This window comes from Neoarius graeffei, chromosome 11 (genome assembly GCF_027579695.1).
Source record: "Neoarius graeffei isolate fNeoGra1 chromosome 11, fNeoGra1.pri, whole genome shotgun sequence".
Classification (NCBI taxonomy): Eukaryota; Metazoa; Chordata; class Actinopteri; order Siluriformes; family Ariidae; genus Neoarius; species Neoarius graeffei.
In genome coordinates, this window is record NC_083579.1 from 82,221,183 (window position 1) to 82,243,885 (window position 22,703).

Below are 22,703 nucleotides of genomic sequence, written 5' to 3' on the forward strand. Positions count from 1 at the left end.
TTGTTGAGCAGGTAGATGATTGCATCCTCTACTCCAAGACGGGGCTGGCAGGCGAACTGAAGGGGGTCAAGAAGTGGTTGGACCATAGGCCAGATCTGCTCCAGCATGAGTCTCTCTAGGGTCTTCATGATGTGTGACGTCAATGCCACTGGCCTGTAGTCTCTGAGGTCACTGGGACGCAGCTTCTTCAGTACAGGGATGAGGCATGACATCTTCCACAGCACGGGGACCCTCTGAAGACCCAGGCTCATGTTGAAGACATGCTGAAGTACTCCAGTTAGCTGGAGGGTGCAGGTCTTCAGGGCCCTGGGGCTAACACCATCCGGTCCTGCTGATTTTCCTGCATGGAGTCTCTTCAGCTGTCTTCTCACTTGTTCCTTGCTGATGGTCGGTGTGGAGGTGATGGGTGGGGGAGGGATGAAGGTGTTTCTTGGGGGTGGGGTGCTCAGCCAGGGGGTCTGTTGAGGAGGTGCGAGCGAGGTCCTGAAATGGGGATGAGGTTGGGCAAGAAGAGGCGGGGAGGGGAGAGAATGTAAAGTGTGTGGTTGTAGCCATCCCACAGAAGAGTGGTGGTGGTGGGTTGGGGTCACGCCATCGAATCTGTTGAAGTAAAGATTCGGCTCATTCGCCTTTTCCACATTGCCATCCACTACTTCACTGTTGGTTGGCTTGTAACCAGTGATGGTCTTCATTCCACTCCACACCTCTCTCATGTTGTTCTGTTGGAGTTTCCACTCCAACTTCCTTCTGTACTTTTCCTTGGCCTCCCTGATTGTTGCTGTCAGTTCACACTGTACTCCTCGCACCTCCTCCTTGTTGCCAGCTCTGAGAGCCCTCTTTTTCTCATTTAAGAGGGCTTTGATGTCCTTCGTTACCCACAGCTTGTTGTTGGGGTAACAACAACTGACAAGCTGACAGTCCTAGCTGGGACAATGGTGTCCACACAAAAGTTGATGTATCCCGTGATGCACTCTGTGAACCCATCAATGTCATCTTCGTGGGGCTCACACAGTGTCTGCCAGTCCGTCGCCTCGAAGCATCCCTGCAGTGTCTCGTTGGCCTCGTCTGTCTATCTCCTCACTATCTTCATGGTAGTTCATGATATATCCAGGATATTCCATGACTGACTCACACCATATCCATTTTTTTTTGACATCACAAGATACATTGCTTTATCAATGGTGGAACTATTTTATGTCACGTGAGCCATCCTTGGCCAATCCCTGCACAGGAATTTTTTGATGAGGAATATAAATATTGAATTAAAAAATCAGATTATCAGCAATAAATCCTTTACCTTGCATCAGAAAGATTTGTCTGCAAGTATTAATGTTCAATAACATTTGATCTACATTAGAGCAAATAAATCAATACAATATTTTATTTTTTAATTGTTTGATATGCATCATTTTTATCTTTCATTTTCAGAGTCAAAAGGGCACGTCACTGATGACCCTCATGAGAGATCCTTATATCCTCATTGCAGCAGGTCAGTAAAATATTAACGTAAATAATTACAATAACTCAACAATAATTCAAAGATGCTAGGATGTTATTGAACATTTTTTTAAATTATAAACAAAGTGTTTGATTTATTTCTTTCAGCATTTTGTATATGTGAAATAATTATTTGTTCCAGATGGAACCTTGCCTCAGGTATTATTTATAAGTAAAGAATTAAGACTGAATTCCTTTTTGTCCGAGTTGGTCGAGTTTTTCAATGAATAAAAACTAAGCTATAAATTCACATCATGACCTGCAGGTGAAGCTGGAAAGTGGTTCATTTTTCTACCACTTTTTTTTTTGCATTAAACAACTTTATAAAAATTAGAGCAACTTTCATAGCCCTCTTTTTTTGTAGCAACCTCAACAAAAGCACATTCATGTAGGGCTGGGTATTGATCAAAATTTTTCGATTCCGGTTCCGATACCGATACCTTCATTTCGATACCGGTTCCTGAACGGTACCTTTTTCGATTCCTAATTTATAATATTAATCCTGGAAAAAATGAAAATTTCATTACAAATTCTGTTGCACATATTGGAGTATATTTATTCAAGTTATTTACAGTGCAAAAAGAACACCAACACACACTATCATATTCACACCACACACACACACACACACACACATACACACACACACACACACACACACACACACACACACACACACACACACACACCAATGTAATCAACAGTTTTTCTTCAAGAAAATTAGCATATCAGCCTTCTCAGAACCACTCATCCGCGGTTACAGCCACATCCCTGACGTCTTTCAAATCTGTCTTGACCCTTTCCTTCTCGGCTGCGTACCAGGCAGGTATGCATGTGTTTGCCAGCGTGTCTCTGCTGGGGGGCTGATACCTGGGGTTAAGGGTTCTTATCATCTCCCTAATTGACAAACATTAGACAAAACATCAAAAATAACATAGTTATGTTCTCATTGCTTAAAAACACATCACTTAAAATACATTTAGGCTTAATTTAGATAAAGATAAAGGATTACAGATAAATATAAATGAAGGATTTATTCAACAATATCCTGTACAGCCAACTTACCTAAACCACGGAGTCTCCATTGTAGAAAAAGGCAGCAAACCTTTCACCACAAACTGTGTCACTGCCCTGTGGCACTCGGCTTGTTTTTCTTTGGTCATTTTGGCCTTTTCTGCTAGTGTGACTGGATTTACGGTAGCTGCCTGCCTTTTCCTCCTCACATCAGGGACCTGGGCAGAGGCTGTGAAGGTTTTATACGTTAAGTTTTTGAGACTAGGGGGAGGTGAATATTTTTTTTTAAATAACACTCATGCACGCGCGCACACACGTAGGCAGCCTACCCAATGATGGAGCACATTTTAAAAGCTAGCATTTAGATAACTTTTCACTTGGCTAGTTACATAGCCATTAAACAAAGTTAGGCGCTAATATCTCACTGTACCGTTAGCTATACATAAACTTACAACAACCTAGCTCTTACCGTGACAAACAAAGCAGTTCAACGGAATTCACGGAACAACTTACCAGATGAAATATCAGACACGACGCTGTGCTCGGTACTTTCAGATGAATCCGAGTCTGGTGGTAAAACGTCCTGCAGAGAAGTCAGGGGTGGCGAAGGTGCAAGTTGGTGTGTGAGAGAAGACGGTGCAACTCTCCGCTCTCAGATTTATTCCATGCACCGTCAAATGCTTTAGGAAATTTGAAGTGTTGCCTGACTTGCAGGTGATGCTCTTGTCGCACATATTGCACCGCGCAGTATTGTTATCGCTCTTGCTAAAATATAACCAAGCTTTCGACTTCTGCATTTTGTAGGCATTGACAACGCAACAAAGTAGTGCCCCCTACAACATGGGAAGCATGCTTTTTCATGCACGCGAACGTTTCAGCCAATCACAGGTGGCATTATCGGGTCATAAGCACGCCAGCATGGATCAGAGCCCACTCCACTTTACACGTGATTAACCTCTGGGAACCGAAACGTGGAACCGAAAGGCGAGGCATGTTTCAATACCCAGAAGAACCGTAACATTTCGGTCAGTGCCATGAAGGAACCGAATTTCGGTGCCCAGCCCTACATTCATGTCATTGAAATATATCTTCCCTCTGTGTTTACTCTGTTCCTCAGATCTTGGATAACTATCTGCAGAATACTTTCCTTATATCAGCTCACACCTGCATAAATTAGGGAGTGTTTTATGTAAATGAGATGTCAAAAGCTTGGACACACCTTTCTAATTCAATGTATTTTTCTTTATTTTTATAAATTAAAAGTTCATGTCTTAAAGTAATGATGGATGTTGTTTCTCTTTACTTAGTTGTTCGGTTCTTGACATAATATGGATTACTACAGTTGTGGATTAGGGATATTTACTGTATTTTTATTATTTACTATTTACTGTTTGATCTCAAACTCATTAAGAAGGTAAGAAACTTGGCTACTAATTACCGTTTGACGAGACACAGCTGTTAATTGAAAAGTGTTCCAGGTGACTCCCTCATGAAGCTGGTTAAGAGAATGCCAATTGTGTGTAAAGCATCATCAAGGGAAACACTGGATACACTGAAGAATCTAAAATATGAAACATTGTTTTTTAAATACTTTTTTGTTTAACACATATTTCCAGATGTGTTCCAGATGTTATTTCATAGTTTTGATGTCTTCAGTTTTGTTTTACAGTATAGAAAATAATCACAATACAGAAAAACCTATAAATGAGTAGTGGTGTACAAACTTTTGCCTGGTACTGTATGATGGTAAACTGGGCATGTTTCATATAAATTGGATGTATATAAAAATAAAATAGGGTTTCCTATGTAAATTAGATGTCTATGAGAGCAAATTGAAGTGTTTTATGTAAATTGGATGTACAGTGGTGCTTGAAAGTTTGTGAACCTTTAGAATTTGATATTTTTGCATAAATATGACCTAAAACATCATAAGATTTTCACACAAGTCCTAAAAGTAGATAAAGAGAACCCAGTTAAACAAATGAGACAAAAATATTATACTTGGTCATTTATTTATTGAGGAAAATTATCCAATATTACATATCTGTGAGTGGCAAAAGTATGTGAACCTCTAGGATTAGCAGTTAATTTGAAGGTGAAATTAGAGTCAGGTGTTTTCAATCAATGGGATGACAATCAGGTGTGAGTGGGCACCCTGTTTTATTTAAAGAACAGGGATCTATCAAAGTCTGATCTTCACAACACATGTTTGTGGAAGTCTATCATGGCACGAACAAAGGAGATTTCTGAGGACCTCAGAAAAAGCGTTGTTGATGCTCATCAGGCTGGAAAAGGTTACAAAACCATCTCTAAAGAGTTTGGACTCCACCAATCCACAGTCAGACAGATTGTGTACAAATGGAGGAAATTCAAGACCATTGTTCCCCTCCCCAGGAGTGGGCGACCAACAAAGATCACTCCAAGAGCAAGGCGTGTAATAGTCGGCGAGGTCACAAAGGACCCCAGGGTAACTTCTAAGCAACTGAAGGCCTCTCTCACATTGGCTAACATTAATGATCATGAGTCCACCATCAGGAGAACACTGAACAACAATGGTGTGCATGGCAGGGTTGCAAGGAGAAAGCCACTGCTCTCCAAAAGAACATTGCTGCTCGTCTGCAGTTTGCTAAAGATCACGTGGACAAGCCAGAAGGCTATTGGAAAAATGTTTTGTGGATGGATGAGACCAAAATATAACTTTTTGGTTTAAATGAGAAGTGTTATGTTTGGAGAAAGTAAAATACTGCATTCCAGCATAAGAACCTTATCCCATCTGTGAAACATGGTGGTGGTAGTATCATGGTTTGGGCCTGTTTTGCTGCATCTGGGCCAGGACGGCTTGCCATCATTGATGGAACAATGAATTCTGAATTATACCAGCGAATTCTAAAGGAAAATGTCAGGACATCTGTCCATGAACTGAATCTCAAGAGAAGGTGGGTCATGCAGCAAGACAACGACCCTAAGCACACAAGTCGTTCTACCAAAGAATGGTTAAAGAAGAATAAAGTTAATGTTTTGGAATGGCCAAGTCAAAGTCCTGACCTTAATCCAATGGAAATGTTGTGGAAGGACCTGAAGCGAGCAGTTCATGTGAGGAAACCCACCAACATCCCAGAGTTGAAGCTGTTCTGTATGGAGGAACGGGCTAAAATTCCTCCAAGCCGGTGTGCAGGACTGATCAACAGTTACCGCAAACGTTTAGTTGCAGTTATTGCTGCACAAGGGGGTCACACCAGATACTGAAAGCAAAGGTTCACATACTTTTGCCACTCACAGATATGTAATATTGGATAATTTTCCTCAATAAATAAACGACCGAGTATAATATTTTTATCTCATTTGTTTAACTGGGTTCTCTTTATCTACTTTTAGGACTTGTGTGAAAATCTGATGATGTTTTAGGTCATATTTATGCAGAAATATAGAAAATTCTAAAGGGTTCACAAACTTTCAAGCAACACTGTATATAAAAATCCAACGGGGTATTGTACATAAATTAGATGTATATGAGGGTAAATTGCGGTGTGTTTAATGCTTATGATGTCGATAAGGAACTTGTGGGTGGGAGCACGGGTCCACGCATCTGAAGCTGATTCATCATTAACTCTCTGATCAACACTCATTTTTATGTTGTATGACAATTTCATGAGTCAGATGCACTTTTATTTATCCATCAAATTTATACTTGTTTCTACACAATCTTACTGTGTGTGTGTGTGTGTGTGTGTGTGTGTGTGTGTGTGTGTGTGTGTGTGTGTGTGTGTGTGTGTGAGATGCATGATAAAAGGGGTCATCACTGAGTGACTGAAGGATGCTGAATGGATAAATGTATGACAGTGAGGAGACAGAAGGATTGGGGAAGGCAGGAGAGAGAGAGAGAGTCAGTGGATGACAGAGAGAGAGAGAGAGAGAGAGAGAGAGAGAGAGAAGTGGGGGAGAGAGAGAAGTGGGAGAGAAACACATCTGTGTCGCACGATTTCTCCTCCACTTGAATTGCAGCTCTTGCAAGCTGAGGGCCAGCTAATACTGGGCATTATGTGTGACGAAAGAAATAAAGGAGTGGGGAGGAGGAAGGGAGGAGGGCAAGAAGACAAAAGAAGGATGTGTCTCACTCTGTGTGTGTGTGTGTCTTTCAGGGTCTATTTGTTTCGCTAACATGGCCATCGCAATGCTGGAGCCTGCCCTGCCAATCTGGATGATGGAAACTATGTGTGCCAGAAAATGGCAGCTAGGTACAGCAAGCACACACACACACACACACACACACACACAGAGAACATGCAAACTCCACACAGAAAGGTCACAATAAGCCGCTGGACTCGAACCCAGAACCTTCTTGCTGTGAGGCAACAGTGCTGACCACTGCACCACCGTGCTGCCCTAAAAAAAAAAAGCAGTAGATTATTTTATTTTACAGGAATACGTTTCTTTTATCAGTGTTGATTTTCATATTTCAGTTTCTGATTCAGCAGCATGGTGGTGCAGTAATTAGCACTGTCACCTCACAGCAAGCAGGTTGTGGGCTTGAACCTTGCTGTTGACTGATGCCTTTCTGTGTGGAGTTTGTATGTTCTCCCCATGTCTGTCCTCTTGGGTTTCCTCTGGGTGCTCTGGTTTCCTCCGAGTACAAAGACTAAGCCAGCTGGCTACTCTAAATTGCCTGTAGGTGTGAATGTGTGTGTGATTGATTATTTGATTCTGTTACCACCTGTTCAGAGTGGACCCTGCCAGCCACCTGAAATCAGCTTGGATTGGCTCCAGCTAATCTGCGACTTGCTACAGGGACCTTTCACATGACGTCATCATAACTGTGGGTTTGTTTACATGTCCATGTTGCCCGACAAGCTTTGCGTTGGACAACGACTGGCACAAGTATGCACGAGTGACTGTAAGCCCAATTCAGTAAACATCGACAGATAAATATGGAGAATTTCCATCTAACAGAACAATGCCAGAGACCTATAGTGCTTTTGGATGTAATAACAGATGTGGAGATAAGCCTGGTTTAACTTTTCACTGCTTCCTGGAGAACCCAGAAAGACAAGAAAAATGGTGAACTGCAGTTAAACAGGAAGCCCGGATGATAAAAACATTCCCATTTTTGTGTGGAGGACATTTTATAAAAGTATGAAAGGTCTGTGCAATGTTAAAATGTAGATCTAGATGTGGGTTTTGGATGTGATATATTTTATTAGACCTAATGCTTGGCTTGACTAGCAGTATGTTTGTTCTGTACTGATAATGTAGACACGACTGTACTCCATAAAATATGCTAGATCTCGGCTCTGACTTGTTTATTACTGTTAGAAGTCCACATCTGAGCTTACCTTTGTCATAATAAGGTCTTTTTCTTTATCGGGAATTTCCCATAACATTCCGGCACAAAACCTGCCTCGAGATATCAGTAGAAATCTGGACTTCTCTCTGCCTTTAGCATGGTATTTAGAAGTCCAAATACTAAATAGTTCAGGATGTCGTAGTGTCTCAAATCCGGTACCTGGTTTGCTGAACACTTTTCAAGTGGAATAAATATATTTGTGGGTAAATTATATGGATCTGTGATGCCTGCATGTTTCAGCTTTTGGATGTAATGTGATCTGCTGGTATAAAATACATTTTTAATTCTTTCAGAGAGATTGTACTGACTGCAGTCCTGTCGATTTTCTCCATTAACTGTCGCAGCTGTGTTTCTTCGTTTGCCCGGCAATATGGTGGACACCGCATGATAAACAAAAATCTGTGATGTCAGTGAAAGGTCCCTATATACAAGAAGTATAGAAAGTGATGAATTTCTAATTAGCAAAACATCTCAGTCCGTCAGCTGGTTATCAAACCCAAGATAAAAAACACAAAGACTGAAATATCACAATCCAGTTTTTAAAATGGTTCTGTTAGCTCTGCGGTGTGTGTGTGTGTGTGTGTGTGTGTGTGGGTGTGTGTGTGTGTGTGTGTGTGTGTGTGTGTGTGTGTGTCTCTGATATTAGGAAGACACACAGTGAGAGACAGGGGAAAAGGTGGGGTGGCAGAGAGGATGGGTGGTGGTGTTTATAGTGTTGTGGGGTATCAGAAGCATAGCAGGATATTGAAGTGCCTGCCACGGGAGGGGGGAGAGAGAGAAAGTAGCTTCATTACTGATCCTGAGAAACGGATAACATGTCTGAGATCAGACTGATAAAGCACCGTCTAATCACAACTCTCCTCCTCTGTTTCTCTTAATCCTGTTCTGTATGTGTTATGATCGCCTAACCCCCCCCCTCTCTCTCTCAGGAGTCGCCTTTTTGCCAGCCAGCATCTCTTACCTAATCGGAACGAATATCTTCGCTGTTCTGGCTAACAAAATGGGGAGGTATGGAGGAAATGAGTCTTTCTCTTCTTGTCTTATCTTCTACGCTCTGCTATCTGTTTCCGCAGCTATTCAGAAGCTGAAATGAGTTTTGCCTCAGTTTTTTCACAATTTGTTTTTTAATAAAGACCAAGGAACAGTGCAAATCTGTATTGACACAGGTTTTGGATAAAGATGCACCAAGTTATATTTTGCTTTGTGTTTTATATATAAGTGGTATCCTTCTGAAAGTTTACTGTGGGTCACATGACTAGGCAGATGTCTGGATCATTACACTGGAACAGGAAGTGCAATTATAGTGGGGTTTTTTAAGTATATTTTTAATTACATTAGAGATGTGATTTTTAGTCACATATTGAAAATAAACATCACACACAGTAAATACGTCTTTAGAAACATAAACCTTTTGGCTAAATGACCTTTGTTTCACTGCATGTAAGAAGCCTTTTTTTAACTTTTTTTTTTTAAAGATATGCATTAATTTTCTAAATAAATATAATTTTATAAAATTGACAAACACATCCTAAAAGTGATATTTTATTTTTCTGTATTTTTTGTTGACTGGAAATTAAATCTTGGTTGACCTCTAATTTTTTCAAACTTAAAGTGCCATTCCACCATTGGATGTATTCTTTGGCATAAAATACAATATATTTTGACAACATATATAAATGGTATCACTAGATAGAGAAATCTTTTAGCTTCAAAATGATATATCAAACATAATTTTTTGGCAACGACAAGTATATTAATTTTGCGACCAAAGTCACCTACCCTTTTAATTTCCGCGCGTGATGTCATCAGCAGGTTCCCCTTCTTGTGTACCACGTGACATGTGACGTGGCACATATTATCAGCAATGGCGGATAGAACGCGATAAAAATAATACCAATAAATCTAGCTAATACCAATAAATCTAGCTAACTGAAAGATTAACTCAAAATTTTTCGCAATTTTTTTGGCCCCCATATACGAGGAGAAATGACTCTCTCACTTTGGGGGTTTCCTGGTCTAAAAATAGACCGACACGTGGTACACAAGAAGGGGAACCTGCCGATGACATCACGTTTCACTACCGTGCGGAAATTAAAAGGGTAGGTGACTTTGGTCGCAAAATTAATATACTTGTCGTTGTCAAAAAATTATGTTTGATATATCATTTTGAAGTGAAAAGATTTCTCTGTCTAGTCATGTTGTCATAAAATATATTGTATTTTATGCCAAAGAATACATCCAATGTTGGAATGGCACTTTAACAGTAAAAAACAAAAAAAACCCAGAGGTTCTCCTCATTGGTACTAAAACTACTTTGGCCAAACTGAATAGTTTTTATCTGACTATTGACAATGTCATAGTTTCTCCTTCCCCTCAGGTTAAGAGTTTGGGTGTCATCTTTGACAGTACTTTACACTTCAATAACAAGCGCACATCAAGAACATCACTCGGTCTGCATATTTTCATCTATCCAATATCAAATGTTTACGTCCTTCTCTTTCCTTCTCTCACACCTCATAGCACTGCTATAGAGGTTTTCGACGTGACGTCACAGGTGAAGTGACGCCCCGGTGTCCGCCATTTTGAAGGTCAAGCTAGCTAATGTCAACAACATCATAGCTGGTATGTTACTGTAGCAATGTTTACGTTCAGTCATTTGGATGACTGTTAAAACCTTTCAGTCTCAAGTTTTTCCTTTACTGTATTTACTAGTTTACTGAGCTAGCACGCTCGGACAGGCTGGGAGTGAGCGCGCTAGCTCGGGCAGCCTGCCCAAGCTAGCGCACTCGCTCCCAGCCTGCCCAAGCTAGCGCACTCGATCCCAGCCTGCCCGAGCTAGCGCACTCGCTCCCAGCCTGCCCGAGCTAGCGCTCTCGCTCCCAGCCTGCCCAAGCTAGCGCACTCGATCCCAGCCTGCCCGAGCTAGCGCACTCGCTCCCAGCCTGCCCGAGCTAGCGCTCTCGCTCCCAGCCTGCCCGAGCTAGCGCACTCGATCCCAGCCTGCCCGAGCTAGCGCGCTCGCTCCCAGCCTGCCCGAGCTAGCGCACTCGATCCCAGCCTGCCCGAGCTAGCGCGCTCGCTCCCAGCCTGCCCGAGCTAGCGCGCTCGATCCCAGCCTGCCCGAGCTAGCGCGCTCGCTCCCAGCCTGCCCGAGCTAGCGCACTCGATCCCAGCCTGCCCGAGCTAGCGCACTCGCTCCCAGCCTGCCCGAGCTAGCGCGCTCGCTCCCAGCCTGCCCGAGCTAGCGCACTCGATCCCAGCCTGCCCGAGCTAGCGCGCTCGCTCCCAGCCTGCCCGAGCTAGCACACTCGATCCCAGCCTGCCCGAGCTAGCGCGCTCGCTCCCAGCCTGCCCGAGCTAGCGCGCTCGCTCCCAGCCTGCCCGAGCTAGCGCACTCGATCCCAGCCTGCCCGAGCTAGCGCGCTCGCTCCCAGCCTGCCCGAGCTAGCGCGCTCGCTCCCAGCCTGCCCGAGCTAGCGCGCTCGCTCCCAGCCTGCCCGAGCTAGCGCGCTCGCTCCCAGCCTGCCCGAGCTAGCGCACTCGATCCCAGCCTGCCCGAGCTAGCGCACTCGATCCCAGCCTGCCCGAGCTAGCGCGCTCGCTCCCAGCCTGCCCGAGCTAGCGTGCTAGCTCAGTAAACTAGTAAATCCAGTAAAGGAAAAACTTGAGACTGAAAGGTTTTAACAGTCATCCAAATGACTGAACGTAAACATTGCTACAGTAACATACTAGCTACTATGCTGTTGACATTAGCTAGTGCTAACAGCTAGCTGCTAGTACACTGCTACAACTACACCGACCCTAATAATACAGTTCTTGGTCATTGCCTGGTAACAGCAAATTTATAACGGGCCATGTCTCAACAGACTAAGAAGTTATTTCAGTGACATTTAATAACATTTTGTTTATCCTGAGGACCGAAAGTAAATGAAAATGTGAACAAACCTTAGCTGTAATAAGATGGCGACCACTGGCTCCAGGGACGACCCGCTGATGTAGGCATGTTACCCAGCCTGGTTTTTAACGACATAGGTATACAGATCATGTGGGCCGAAGTCAGGTAAAGACGAGGGCTTCGTGTACTTCCGTACGTCAGTGAACAATCCTGGTGGAAGCAGGTAAACGTCGTTCTCTAAGTCTGCTAACCTCAATTTTTGCAAATACCTCTCCCTCTGCTCGCCCTGTAAATGCCCTACGTCGCTGGATAGTGAAGGTGTTTTCTGCATCTCGCTCCTTTTTCTTTTATGTTTTTTCCCTGGTATTTCCCACACGCCTGACTGCAGGTCAGGAAGATCACCCGCGCTGCAGCGCTGCAAAGCCAGAAAAAGATAGCCTGGTAACATGCACGGATCACGTACACCAGCATCATTGATTTTCTGGTGATATCGCTTCTTACTTGCGTCATCTAGGCCGGATAAAATACTCGACAATGAGACTTCGTCATGATCAACAGTGTATCGCTACCGGTAGTCGCCATATTTGTGACCGCCAAAATGGCACCGGCTACTTGTTGACATGGCAACGGTCACGTGGGTCGAAAACCTCTATAGTTGAGTTGCATCGGACGTCACACCCGCCTCATTAGATATGAGAGACATGAAGTGGTGGTCAGCTGAGCTCACTATTCACAGGGCATGACTACCATTGGAGCGCCTCACTAGTCATTAAATTGCCCTATGCTTGCATTGTTTTTGTGTTTTTGTTTCCTGTTTGATCGTGGTCACCATATTCTAAATGAACGCGCATGTTTTCACTTTACTTATCAGGATGTCTGAGCGATCTTTACAGGGACGATGATATAGATTGGGCTCCTACACTGAACTAGAGAGAAGATAATCAAGATGACCCACAGAAACACAAAAGCAGAGCTCACGAGTTAACAGCATGAAACTGCTTCCCCGGCCGTGCAGTTACAGCGAGCCATGATCACTTCTCCGTCCTGTTTCACCAATCCCCAGGACTTTAAAGGGGTTTCTGTGGATCTTTGTGAATGATTTAGCTGGAAGAGAAGAGCAGGAGGATTGGGAATCGAGCAGCTGTGGTTTGTTTACAGCCGATACTAAAACTTGTAGCGTCCTAGCAACCATCGCAAAGACATGTACAAAAAGCCCAGAAACTCCTCCTTACCCAGGCAAAAACGATACAGGATTTATCTTGTAGTGTCCTGATCCCCAGATCTTTAACTCAGACACATATAAACAGTTGTTCTCCTCCATGTTCTTCCAGGTTTTCATCTGTGTGTCCGTGTAGAACGATGTCTGCAGCACCAGGTAGTCTGAGATGTTGGAACTCAACAGATAGATAATTTTCCAACTCGTAGGAAAAATCCTTCTTTACTAGCGTGTGAGGATCTAATCCCGTCACAAAGAGCAACTTTTTGAAGGGATCTTGACCGTGCATTGGCCTCTAAACCGTGAAAATAGTCGGAGACGGTTTAATTCACTCTTTACATAACGGTAGTCAAATCAGTTTCCCTGACCACCACTTCATTCACGTCACGTGACTGAATACAACCTATTCTTATACATGCCTTAGTTACATCTCGCACTGATTATTGTAACTCTATCCTCTCTGGTCTTCCTCACAAACTCCTCCATAAAGTTCAACTGGTTCAGAATTCAGCTGCTCGTATCATGACCCCTTCAGCAGAACATATTACTCCTGTCCTCCAGCAGCTTCACTGGCTTCCTGTTAAATACCGTATTGACTGCAAAATCCTGCTTCTCACTTTTAAGACACTTCATAACCGAGCACCTCTGTATCTCACTGACTTACTTCACATCTGCACACTTTCTCGTACTCTTCGAGCCTCTTCTTTTGATGATATTATGGATTGTTGATGATGAAATCCCTAAATTACTTGTAATTGTACATTGAGAAACATTGTCCTTAAACTGTTGGACTATTTGCCCACTCAGTTTTTTCACAAAGTGGTGAATCTCACCCCATCCTTCCTTCTAAACAACTGAGCATTTCCAATTACCGATGAACCTGTTTACCTGTAGGCTTCTGTTCCCGGTTGAGAGTATGCTGTGCACATTTTGGCTGCCACTTCTCACCAGAGCTTTTTTTTTTTTCCCCTTTTTATCCTTTTTGTGTTTGTATGGTTTGATGTTTGTTCTTTGTTTGAATTTTTGTCTGCTGGTTGTGGCGTAGCTCCAGACCCAGTTTGGGGCCTTGATTTCCTTCAGGCCTTGGTCCACCATGGGTGATGCCTGTGCTGCTCACTATGGACTGCAGTGAGCTCGTTGCTGTCTTTAACATCGGGGTTGCCCAACGCTCTGCGTGGCCGTGCTTTTGTACTTGCTTTGTGGATCCATGGCATGGTGTTCCGGGCGGTGTTGCCTGGTGGCATGGCAGCAGCTGTGCAGGTGGTGTGGGATTTACCTTCATGTGCCTTTTGGTGGAATTGTGGGCAGCTACGCCAATAGAGTTACATCCTGACCCTCTTTTGGTGGACTTTTTTCCCTGTTTGTTTTGCAATTGTAAAGCGACATTGGGTGTGAGAAAGGTGCTATATAAGATCTCAGGCAGTGGGCGTGTGCCATCCTTGACCGCCATGCAATGGAGTAGTAAGGCATCTCCTTCCCTCCATTAGTCTGGGGTGGTGCCTTGAGCAAGCACTAGCAACCCCTTGCTCCCTCTGGTCAGGATTACCACCAAAGACTGGACTCAGCAGGCTGCATGGAGGAGACCACCACCTGGTGGTTCAACGGGCAGTAAGGCGGGCCCAGCAAAGCATTTGGGTGTACCTTCAAAGTCCGGATTGGCCTCATCAGTCACCTCAAGACCCACAACCGCCACCCACCAAATTGAAGTCATGGTCATCTTTGACCCTGAAGGACAAACATCATCCATCCATCCATCCATCCATCCATCCATCCATCCATCCATTATCTGTAGCCACTTTATCCTGTCCTACAGGGTCGCAGGCAAGCTGGAGCCTATCCCAGCTGACTACGGGCGAAAGGCGGGGTTCACCCTGGACAAGTCGCCAGGTCATCACAGGGCTGACACATAGACACAGACAACCATTCACACTCACATTCACACCTACGCTCAATTTAGAGTCACCAGTTAACCTAACCTGCATGTCTTTGGACTGTGGGGGAAACCGGAGCACCCGGAGGAAACCCACGCGGACACGGGGAGAACATGCAAACTCCGCACAGAAAGGCCCTCGCCGGCCACGGGGCTTGAACCCGGACCTTCTTGCTGTGAGGCGACAGTGATAACCACTACACCACCGTGCTGCCTATTATTATTATTATTATAGAATGTTCCAAACAGGTGCTTTTAATCATTCCACATCTTTCCCAGTCTTTTGTTACCCCTGTACCCATTTTTTAATGTGTTGCAAGCATCAAATTCAGGATGAGTGCATGTTTACAAAAAGCAATAAAATTTGTCAGTTTGTACATTAAATATGTTGTCGTTGTATTGTGTTCAACTGAATATAGGTTGAAAAAAATTGGCAAATCATTGCATTCTGTTTTTATTTACATTTTACCCAGCATCCCAACTTTTTTGAAATCGGGGTTGTATTTTGCTCTAAAACAAATGCATGAATACTGTCTATTAAATCTACAGTTTTGTAGTTTTCACTCGACTCTCATCCTGCTGTAATGTCCATCACCTGATCTCCATTGCATGTGTCTTTTTAAAACCTTTTCAATGCCCCAGTGTACAATAAGTGCTGCAAAATTCCTGGAAATTGAGCAGTCTCTTTTAGTTTACCCTCTGGCATTCTCATCTGTTTCCAAAGCTATGTCCTGTCTTTTGAGTGGAAGCTGTTATCTTTCACTGCATCCTCAGCAGTCATTGGGTTTGTAGCTCTTCCTATGTTGCCGTTACCTCCTCTTTTCCATCTCTGTTTCTGTCTCTTCTTCAATCATTTCCTTTCATGTCATGTCTGGTTATTGTTTTCTCCCCATGTTTATTTAATAGGATGTTTTTAATTCTCCTTACCTCTCCCTTCTTCTCTAGATGGCTGTGCTCTCTCATAGGAATGCTGCTGGTTGGAATCAGCATTATCTGTGTAAGCAGAAAAACACCACATCATTTTGTTGTTGCTGTTGAACAATTTTTGGAAATAGTATTCAGCCTCGAAAAGAAATCTAATATTTCTGAGTTTTAATAGACCCCTTGCGTGTGACATCACGCATTATGTGATAATTTCTCCTGGGGGACAACCAGACACCATCTTTCCTGTCAGTAAGGCTTAATCTGTCTTAAATGTGGTTCATGTTTGCGCTGTTTTTGGTTGTTCCAATCATTCAAATAGAGAAGAAGATAAAAGGTATTACCATCTCCCTGGAATAGAATAAGGTTGTATTCAGTCTTGAACTTCTGATTGTTGCTTAGGAACTTGACTTGGGCATTTCTTTAGAAAGGAAATATCTCTGATCCGGGAGGAGGAGACTTTTTTCACAGCAGTAAGAAGAACCCAGTGCGTCTTTTTATCTGTAACTGTCAGTGAATCCCTTTGTTTCACTCTGGCTTGGAGCCCACAACAACGAGGCTATATGAGAACAGCCAGGGGCGCCGCTAGAAATCTTGGGCCCTATGGAAGATTACAATTTAGGGCCCCCCATAAAATTTTCAAGTGCAAGCAACTGAATTTGAGGTCTGTTTTTGGCTGGCACTTCTACTTTACTACCCACGTGATCAGCTGCCGAGCAAGTTTAGGTGATACAATTATTTGGTATATGAACATTTTAAATGCAGAACTGTCAGAATTAGACTGAATAGACTGTTGCCGGTTTAACAGCATCAATTCTTGCACTCCAGCGAGTGTCAGACAAGCTGTGGACAGAGCAGCCGGTAGTTTCTTTGTATATGGCCCATCGTTCTGGACTGGCACTTACAAATTTGTAAAGACAATTGATGAAGCCAAAAAAAGCTGACACTTCCTCACTTGATCCTGCAGCGTGTACCCCAGCAAGATTTAACACATCAACATTTTGATTGAATGAACTCCATACTAAGTTACCTAAGAATAGTTGCTCATAAAAAAAGAAATGTCTTTTCATTTTAATGTAAGTCTTAATAGCCTAATGCTGCTTACTGTAGCCTAGCAATTAAAATAGTTTTTAACCCTAAATCCTTTATTCATGGATTGTATTGCTCACCTCCTTCTGCTAGGATTTGGGTTGAGGGCTGGGGTCCTATTCCTGAGGCTGAATCTGTGCATGTTGAGGGCACCTCATTAGTTTTGAAACCAGTTATTAGCCCCAGTGTCATGTAGGCGAGCCTAATATTTTACCTCACGTGTTAGCCCAGTAGGCTAGTTTACTGCACAAGTTTAGCTAGTTCTGTGCAGACCTTCTACATTACATTCATCTGATCTTCCATGGCAATAAACGTGAAGTATTTAAATAAAATGACACTGCACTGCTGATTGAAAAGTGTTGTCTTGATATTCCAACTCGGTTAAAATGAAATCTGCTAGTCTATCATTAGCTAGCATGCTGTAATGGCATCGAGTGTCAGTGAATAATAGGCTAGCTTTCTCTGGGAAAAACGGAGTCACCAATTGTCGACCCTTTTTCTCCCTTTCAGCTTTCTGCTGCTTCTCCTTCTGTTTTTGATATCCGGACTTCATAATTTATCTCACCACCATCACACCTGCTCCTGCTTAGCACCTTCTAGAATGTTCACGTCTGTTGCACGCGGAGAGAAACTGCCAGCTGCTGTGAGCTGCGCTAATAGCGGCGCTGTGCACACACGGAGCTACACAGTTCACTGTCCCCGCCCACAATCAGACTGTACCATTACTAAAAAGGGAGGAGGGGTGAAATGACAATCTCATAAATAATTCAAGGAAAATGTGATAGCAAATCATAACCATGTATAATTTGCATATTTTAACAGATGAAATGAAATATTTTATTTCAAAAACTTACACAAGTGGTTAGCGCTGTCGCCTCACAGCAAGAAGGTCCTGGGTTCGAGCCCCGTGGCCGGCGAGGGCCTTTCTGTGCGGAGTTTGCATGTTCTCCCCGTGTCCGCGTGGGTTTCCTCCGGGTGCTCCGGTTTCCCCCACAGTCCAAAGACATGCAGGTTAGGTTAACTGGTGACTCTAAATTGAGCGTAGGTGTGAATGTGAGTGTGAATGGTTGTCTGTGTCTATGTGTCAGCCCTGTGATGACCTGGCGACTTGTCCAGGGTGTACCCCGCCTTTCGCCCGTAGTCAGCTGGGATAGGATCCAGCCCGCCTGCGACCCTGTAGAACAGGATAAAGCGGCTGCAGATAATGAGATGAGATGAGAAAAACTTACACAAGGCAATACTATTAAAATAATATTAATATCCCTCACAGGCCCCCCTGTCAGTGCCAGGCCCTTAGAATCGTCCTAACTTTCCCCCCCTAGTGGCGCCCCTGAGAACAGCTGTCCCCAAGTCCTGCCATACAGTCGCAGTGTACGGACACCATCTCGCCATTTTCTTCACTGACAGCCCACAGAGTTAATGTTTTTTTGGTCATTCTTTGCGAGTGGTTAACCTGCAATAGAATAAGGTTGTTTGTATTCAGTCATGTGACTTTTGCTTGTGAGTTTACTTCCGGTGAATGAAGTGATGGTCAGGGAAACCGATTTGGCTGTTATTATGTAAAGAGCGAGTGAAACCGTCTCCAACTGTTTTCGCAGTTTAGAGGCCAATGCACGGTCAAGATCCCTTCAGAAAGTTGCTCTTTGTGACGGGATTAGATCCTCACACGCTAGTAAAGGAGGATTTTTCCTACGAGTTGGAAAATTATCTATCTGTTGAGTTCCCTGACATCTCAGACTCCCTGGTGCTGCAGACATCGTTCTACACGGACACACAGATGAAAACCTGGAAGAACATGGAGGAGAACAACTGTTTATATGTGTCTGGGTTAAAGATCTGGGGATCAGGACACTACAAGATAAATCCTGTATCATTTTTGCCCGGGTAAGAAGGAGTTTCTGGGCTTTTTGTACATGTCTTTGCGATGGTTGCTAGGACGCTACAAGTTTTAGTATCGGGTGTAAACAAACCACAGCTGCTATTTTTTTTAATTAAAACAAAGAAAATGCAGTGAGAAAGTACATTTCAACATCTACCGGTATGTAGGTAACGCTAGGCCACAAGTCTACATCATCACTCCAGTTGTTTTGAGCAATTTTGTACAGATCATAACCGCTAATAAACTCTAACTTCCACGTATATCTATGCTTTGCTTCGTTCTGACTTACATTATCCAAGTAATCCAGTAGTAAAGCTTTTTTAGCTATAGTTTTCTTCGAACTACAGACATCTGACGTCTTCAATATCACTTGTCTTCAGTATTTAAACAAAGTTTTCTTGTCCCCCAGGACAAGGGTAGCAACGGTTGCTAATGTAAGTGTGATGTCAGTGCAAGGGGTCTATAGACATAAAATGTTTTCCTAAAACTTTGGTGCCAGTGGGTTTTACCACTGAGTAACACACACGTACATTTCTATAAAACTGGTCAGGTTGAAGAATGTATATTAGATTAGAATTTCCTGAGCAACCACAAGAATTAAAGGAGAACTGAAGTCATTTTTAAACTTGCTTTATTTCTTAATTAATGTGTTATTCAATTTATGTTTTTGGTTTTAGTAACCTTATATCGTGACTCGCATTGGCAACTAATTAAATATTATACTTATCGGCCTGTTCGGTTTTTAGCCATGTTGAATTTAGTTCGTTTGGTCCACGGCAGGCGTCGCTTATCCGCGCGATCTTCACCAGACTTGTGCGAGACTTTGAAACGTGAAGTGTCAGCCAGGTGTCAGTGCCGCCATTTTGAAAACTGTTTTCCAAACGAAATATTGCACAAAAATGGAGTTTAAATGACAATTACTGCCTACTTTTATTAAACTTTCTTGATTGCTATCAAAACAAACAAAACTTCCGGCTTGATTACATCAGCATTCGAAAGAGGGCGCGCGCGGCTTTTGACAACGTTGGCAGATGTTGGTCACTTTGATTTGCGCTGTACATTTTACTTCCGTCCTACGATGTCTCGCACAGGTCTCAACGAATCTCGTTTACGGCCATTGCTTTGACATACGGACTGATATATTACAGAGCAGATTTCAAACGCTCATAACTTGCTATAGCAGCGACAAAATAGCGATCAAAATGCATTCCTATATTTAATAAAATGAGAAAAATAGAATTTTGATAATAAAAAATTTGCCTTCAGTTCCCCTTTAAGGGGAAAAAAACTTGACCTACTGTATATTTTCATTTCTGAGGTTTTCCTTTCTAAGATACATTTTCAGTGCTGGAAAGAGCCATTAGTCTTGACCTTAAAACAAATATTATTTGGTGATTAATGGAGAAACAGGCAGCGAGTTTTGAGAGCAGAGAGAGAAGGAATGGTCCCATTAACACTTTCCGACTCTCTGGGCCTCTCTCTGCCCAAGCCACTTACTGTCAGATAAGACATCAGGTCAGGCATTTCCATTAAAATAGCTACTGTATAAGTGTGTGTGTGTGTGTGTGTGTGTGTGTGTGTGCTGTTGGGAACAGCCATTTAAACAGGCCTGGGTAAAACAACACAAATGTAGAGGTTATGGAGGACAAACCATCCCATCGCTCGCTCTCTCTCTCTCGCTCTCTCGCTGATTGCATCACACTAGGATGTCATTATACTGGCTAAATCTGTTTTCAGGTTGTTTATTTGGGATTTTTGTGTATTTGTCGCTTCACAGGTGCCTTTTGCGAAAGACATCTATGGACTCATACTGCCAAACTTTGGGGTTGGGTTTGCAATCGGTGAGTAAGATGTTGAGTCATTTCCTATTGCTCTGTAGTTGTCATTTCAGAAAAAGAAAGAAAGCACAGCTTTATTCATCCCACACTTGTGAAATTTCCTCTCTGCATTTAACCCACCTGAAGCAGTGAACACACACGAGCAATGAGCACACACACACACCCACACCCAGAGCAGTGGGCAGCCATGCTATCAGTGCCCGGGGAGCAGTCAGGAGTTAGATGCCTCGCTCAAGGGCACCTCAGCCCAAGGCCGTCCCATATTAACCTAACCGCATGTCTTTGGACTGTGGGGGAAACCGGAGCACCCGGAGGAAACCCACACGGACACGGGGAGAACATGCAAACTCCACACAGAAAGGCCCTCGCCGGCCACGGGGTTCGAACCCGGAACCTTCTTGCTGTGAGGTGACAGCGCTAACCACTACACCACCGTGCCGCCCAGCTGCAAGACGATTCACAGGTTTATATTAATTCGCTTGTTACAAAAACATTATTATTTCTGCTGTAATAATTTACACAGGAACTTTAATAGTGGATGCGCTACATAAACAGATTTTTAAAAGGTGTGTATTTGTTGATATGATGACCTTTTCTGTGAGGAGATGTTTATTTAGCATTTTCAGAAGGACATTTCAGTATCAGCACTGGCTTTGTAACGGTCAGAGGTAAAGCTGTAACACAGGAATGCTTTCAGGAGTTTGTGCTTTCTGGTTTCTCAATAGTATGACAGGCGGGTTTTAATGCTTTATTAACTTTAAAATAGAGGCTGGTGAGAGAACAACTGTTTTTATTCTCTCCACATTCACTGGATATGAGCAATCATGTGCTCTGATTGGCTACTGTACAACTAGGATATCAGCTCGTATACTGTGAGTAGAGAAAAACAAAATGGCAGAACGTGTTGCTGAACCAACCGAGGACGAATTAAAAACTCTACTTGAAAACAAAACCCAAAAATGTGCTATCAAGTATTTAAAAGAAACAAAAATATCTAAAATAATATAGTGTCAGTGTGTCGAGACATGATGTTATTGGAAAATAATCAACTTCAGGGTGGTAGCTCTGGTTTATGTCGGGCTGCATCTCAACACCATGTCACTGATTATTTTCCAAACTTTTATATATATATATATTCCAGGGAGGAATTTGTGTCCAATAAACCAGTCTCATATGTTTCTATAGTGGCTTATACTGTGTTACAGAGTACATATAGAATTATTATTATTATTATTATTATTCATCCATCCATCCATCCATCTTCTACCGCTTATCCAGATCTGGGTCGTGGGGGTAGCAGCCTAAGAAGAGCAGCTCAGACTTATTATTATTATTATTATTATTATTATAAATGAAAAAAACTTTGTTAAATGACTACATACACAAGATCAAAGCTGCACCAGGTTTGTCCCAACTTACTGCAACAGTGTTTGTGATTTAATGACTCAATAAATCAAACAAGGAGCATGAAATTTTAAAATTTATTCCTCCTACATTTTAATTTGTCAAATTTGTTTGGTTAAGTGCTGTGCAGATTAGTTTGAACACAAGCTGATTGATTGAATCCTATTCTTACCGTGTGTGTGTGTGTGTGTGTGTGTGTGTGTGTGTGTGTGTGTGTGTTAGGCATGGTGGATTCCTCTATGATGCCAATCATGGGCTACTTGGTGGATCTGAGACATGTCTCTGTATATGGCAGTGTGTACGCCATCGCTGATGTAGCCTTCTGCATGGGCTTTGCTTTTGGTGAGAAATGGAGTTTACCTAAAGAACAGTCGGGGACGTCACACCTTTACATTACTGTCCTCGTTCTAATACATGATCCTTTCCATTGCAGTAGTGAATCTATGGTAGGGGAGAGCGGGGTAAGATGAGCCAGAGGGTAAGATGAGCCACCCCCTGTTTCTAAGAAACAGTAAACAAATGTGATCATGTGACCACATTCAAAGGGGGGCGGGACCATTTACTTACACTTGTGGAGAGGAGCACCACATGTCAAACTAGGTGAGGGAGATATTTATAAAAATGTGTTTTTGTGCTTTCTAAGTCAATTCCATGTTTGTCCACAGTGAAGATGATTTAG

At 42.9% G+C, this 22,703-nt stretch overlaps 1 protein-coding gene across 1 annotated transcript in view; it reads left to right on the forward strand.

Moving 5' to 3' along the window:
* slc18a2 (solute carrier family 18 member 2) overlaps nt 1-22,703 on the forward strand; it is a 61,015-nt gene that overhangs the window by 26,591 nt on the left and 11,721 nt on the right. The window contains exons 9-14 of the mRNA XM_060934804.1: nt 1,429-1,489; nt 6,651-6,746; nt 8,782-8,860; nt 15,839-15,890; nt 20,560-20,623; nt 22,247-22,366. Coding sequence (XP_060790787.1) covers nt 1,429-1,489; nt 6,651-6,746; nt 8,782-8,860; nt 15,839-15,890; nt 20,560-20,623; nt 22,247-22,366 — 472 coding nt within the window. The remainder of the gene's footprint in view (nt 1-1,428; nt 1,490-6,650; nt 6,747-8,781; nt 8,861-15,838; nt 15,891-20,559; nt 20,624-22,246; nt 22,367-22,703) is intronic.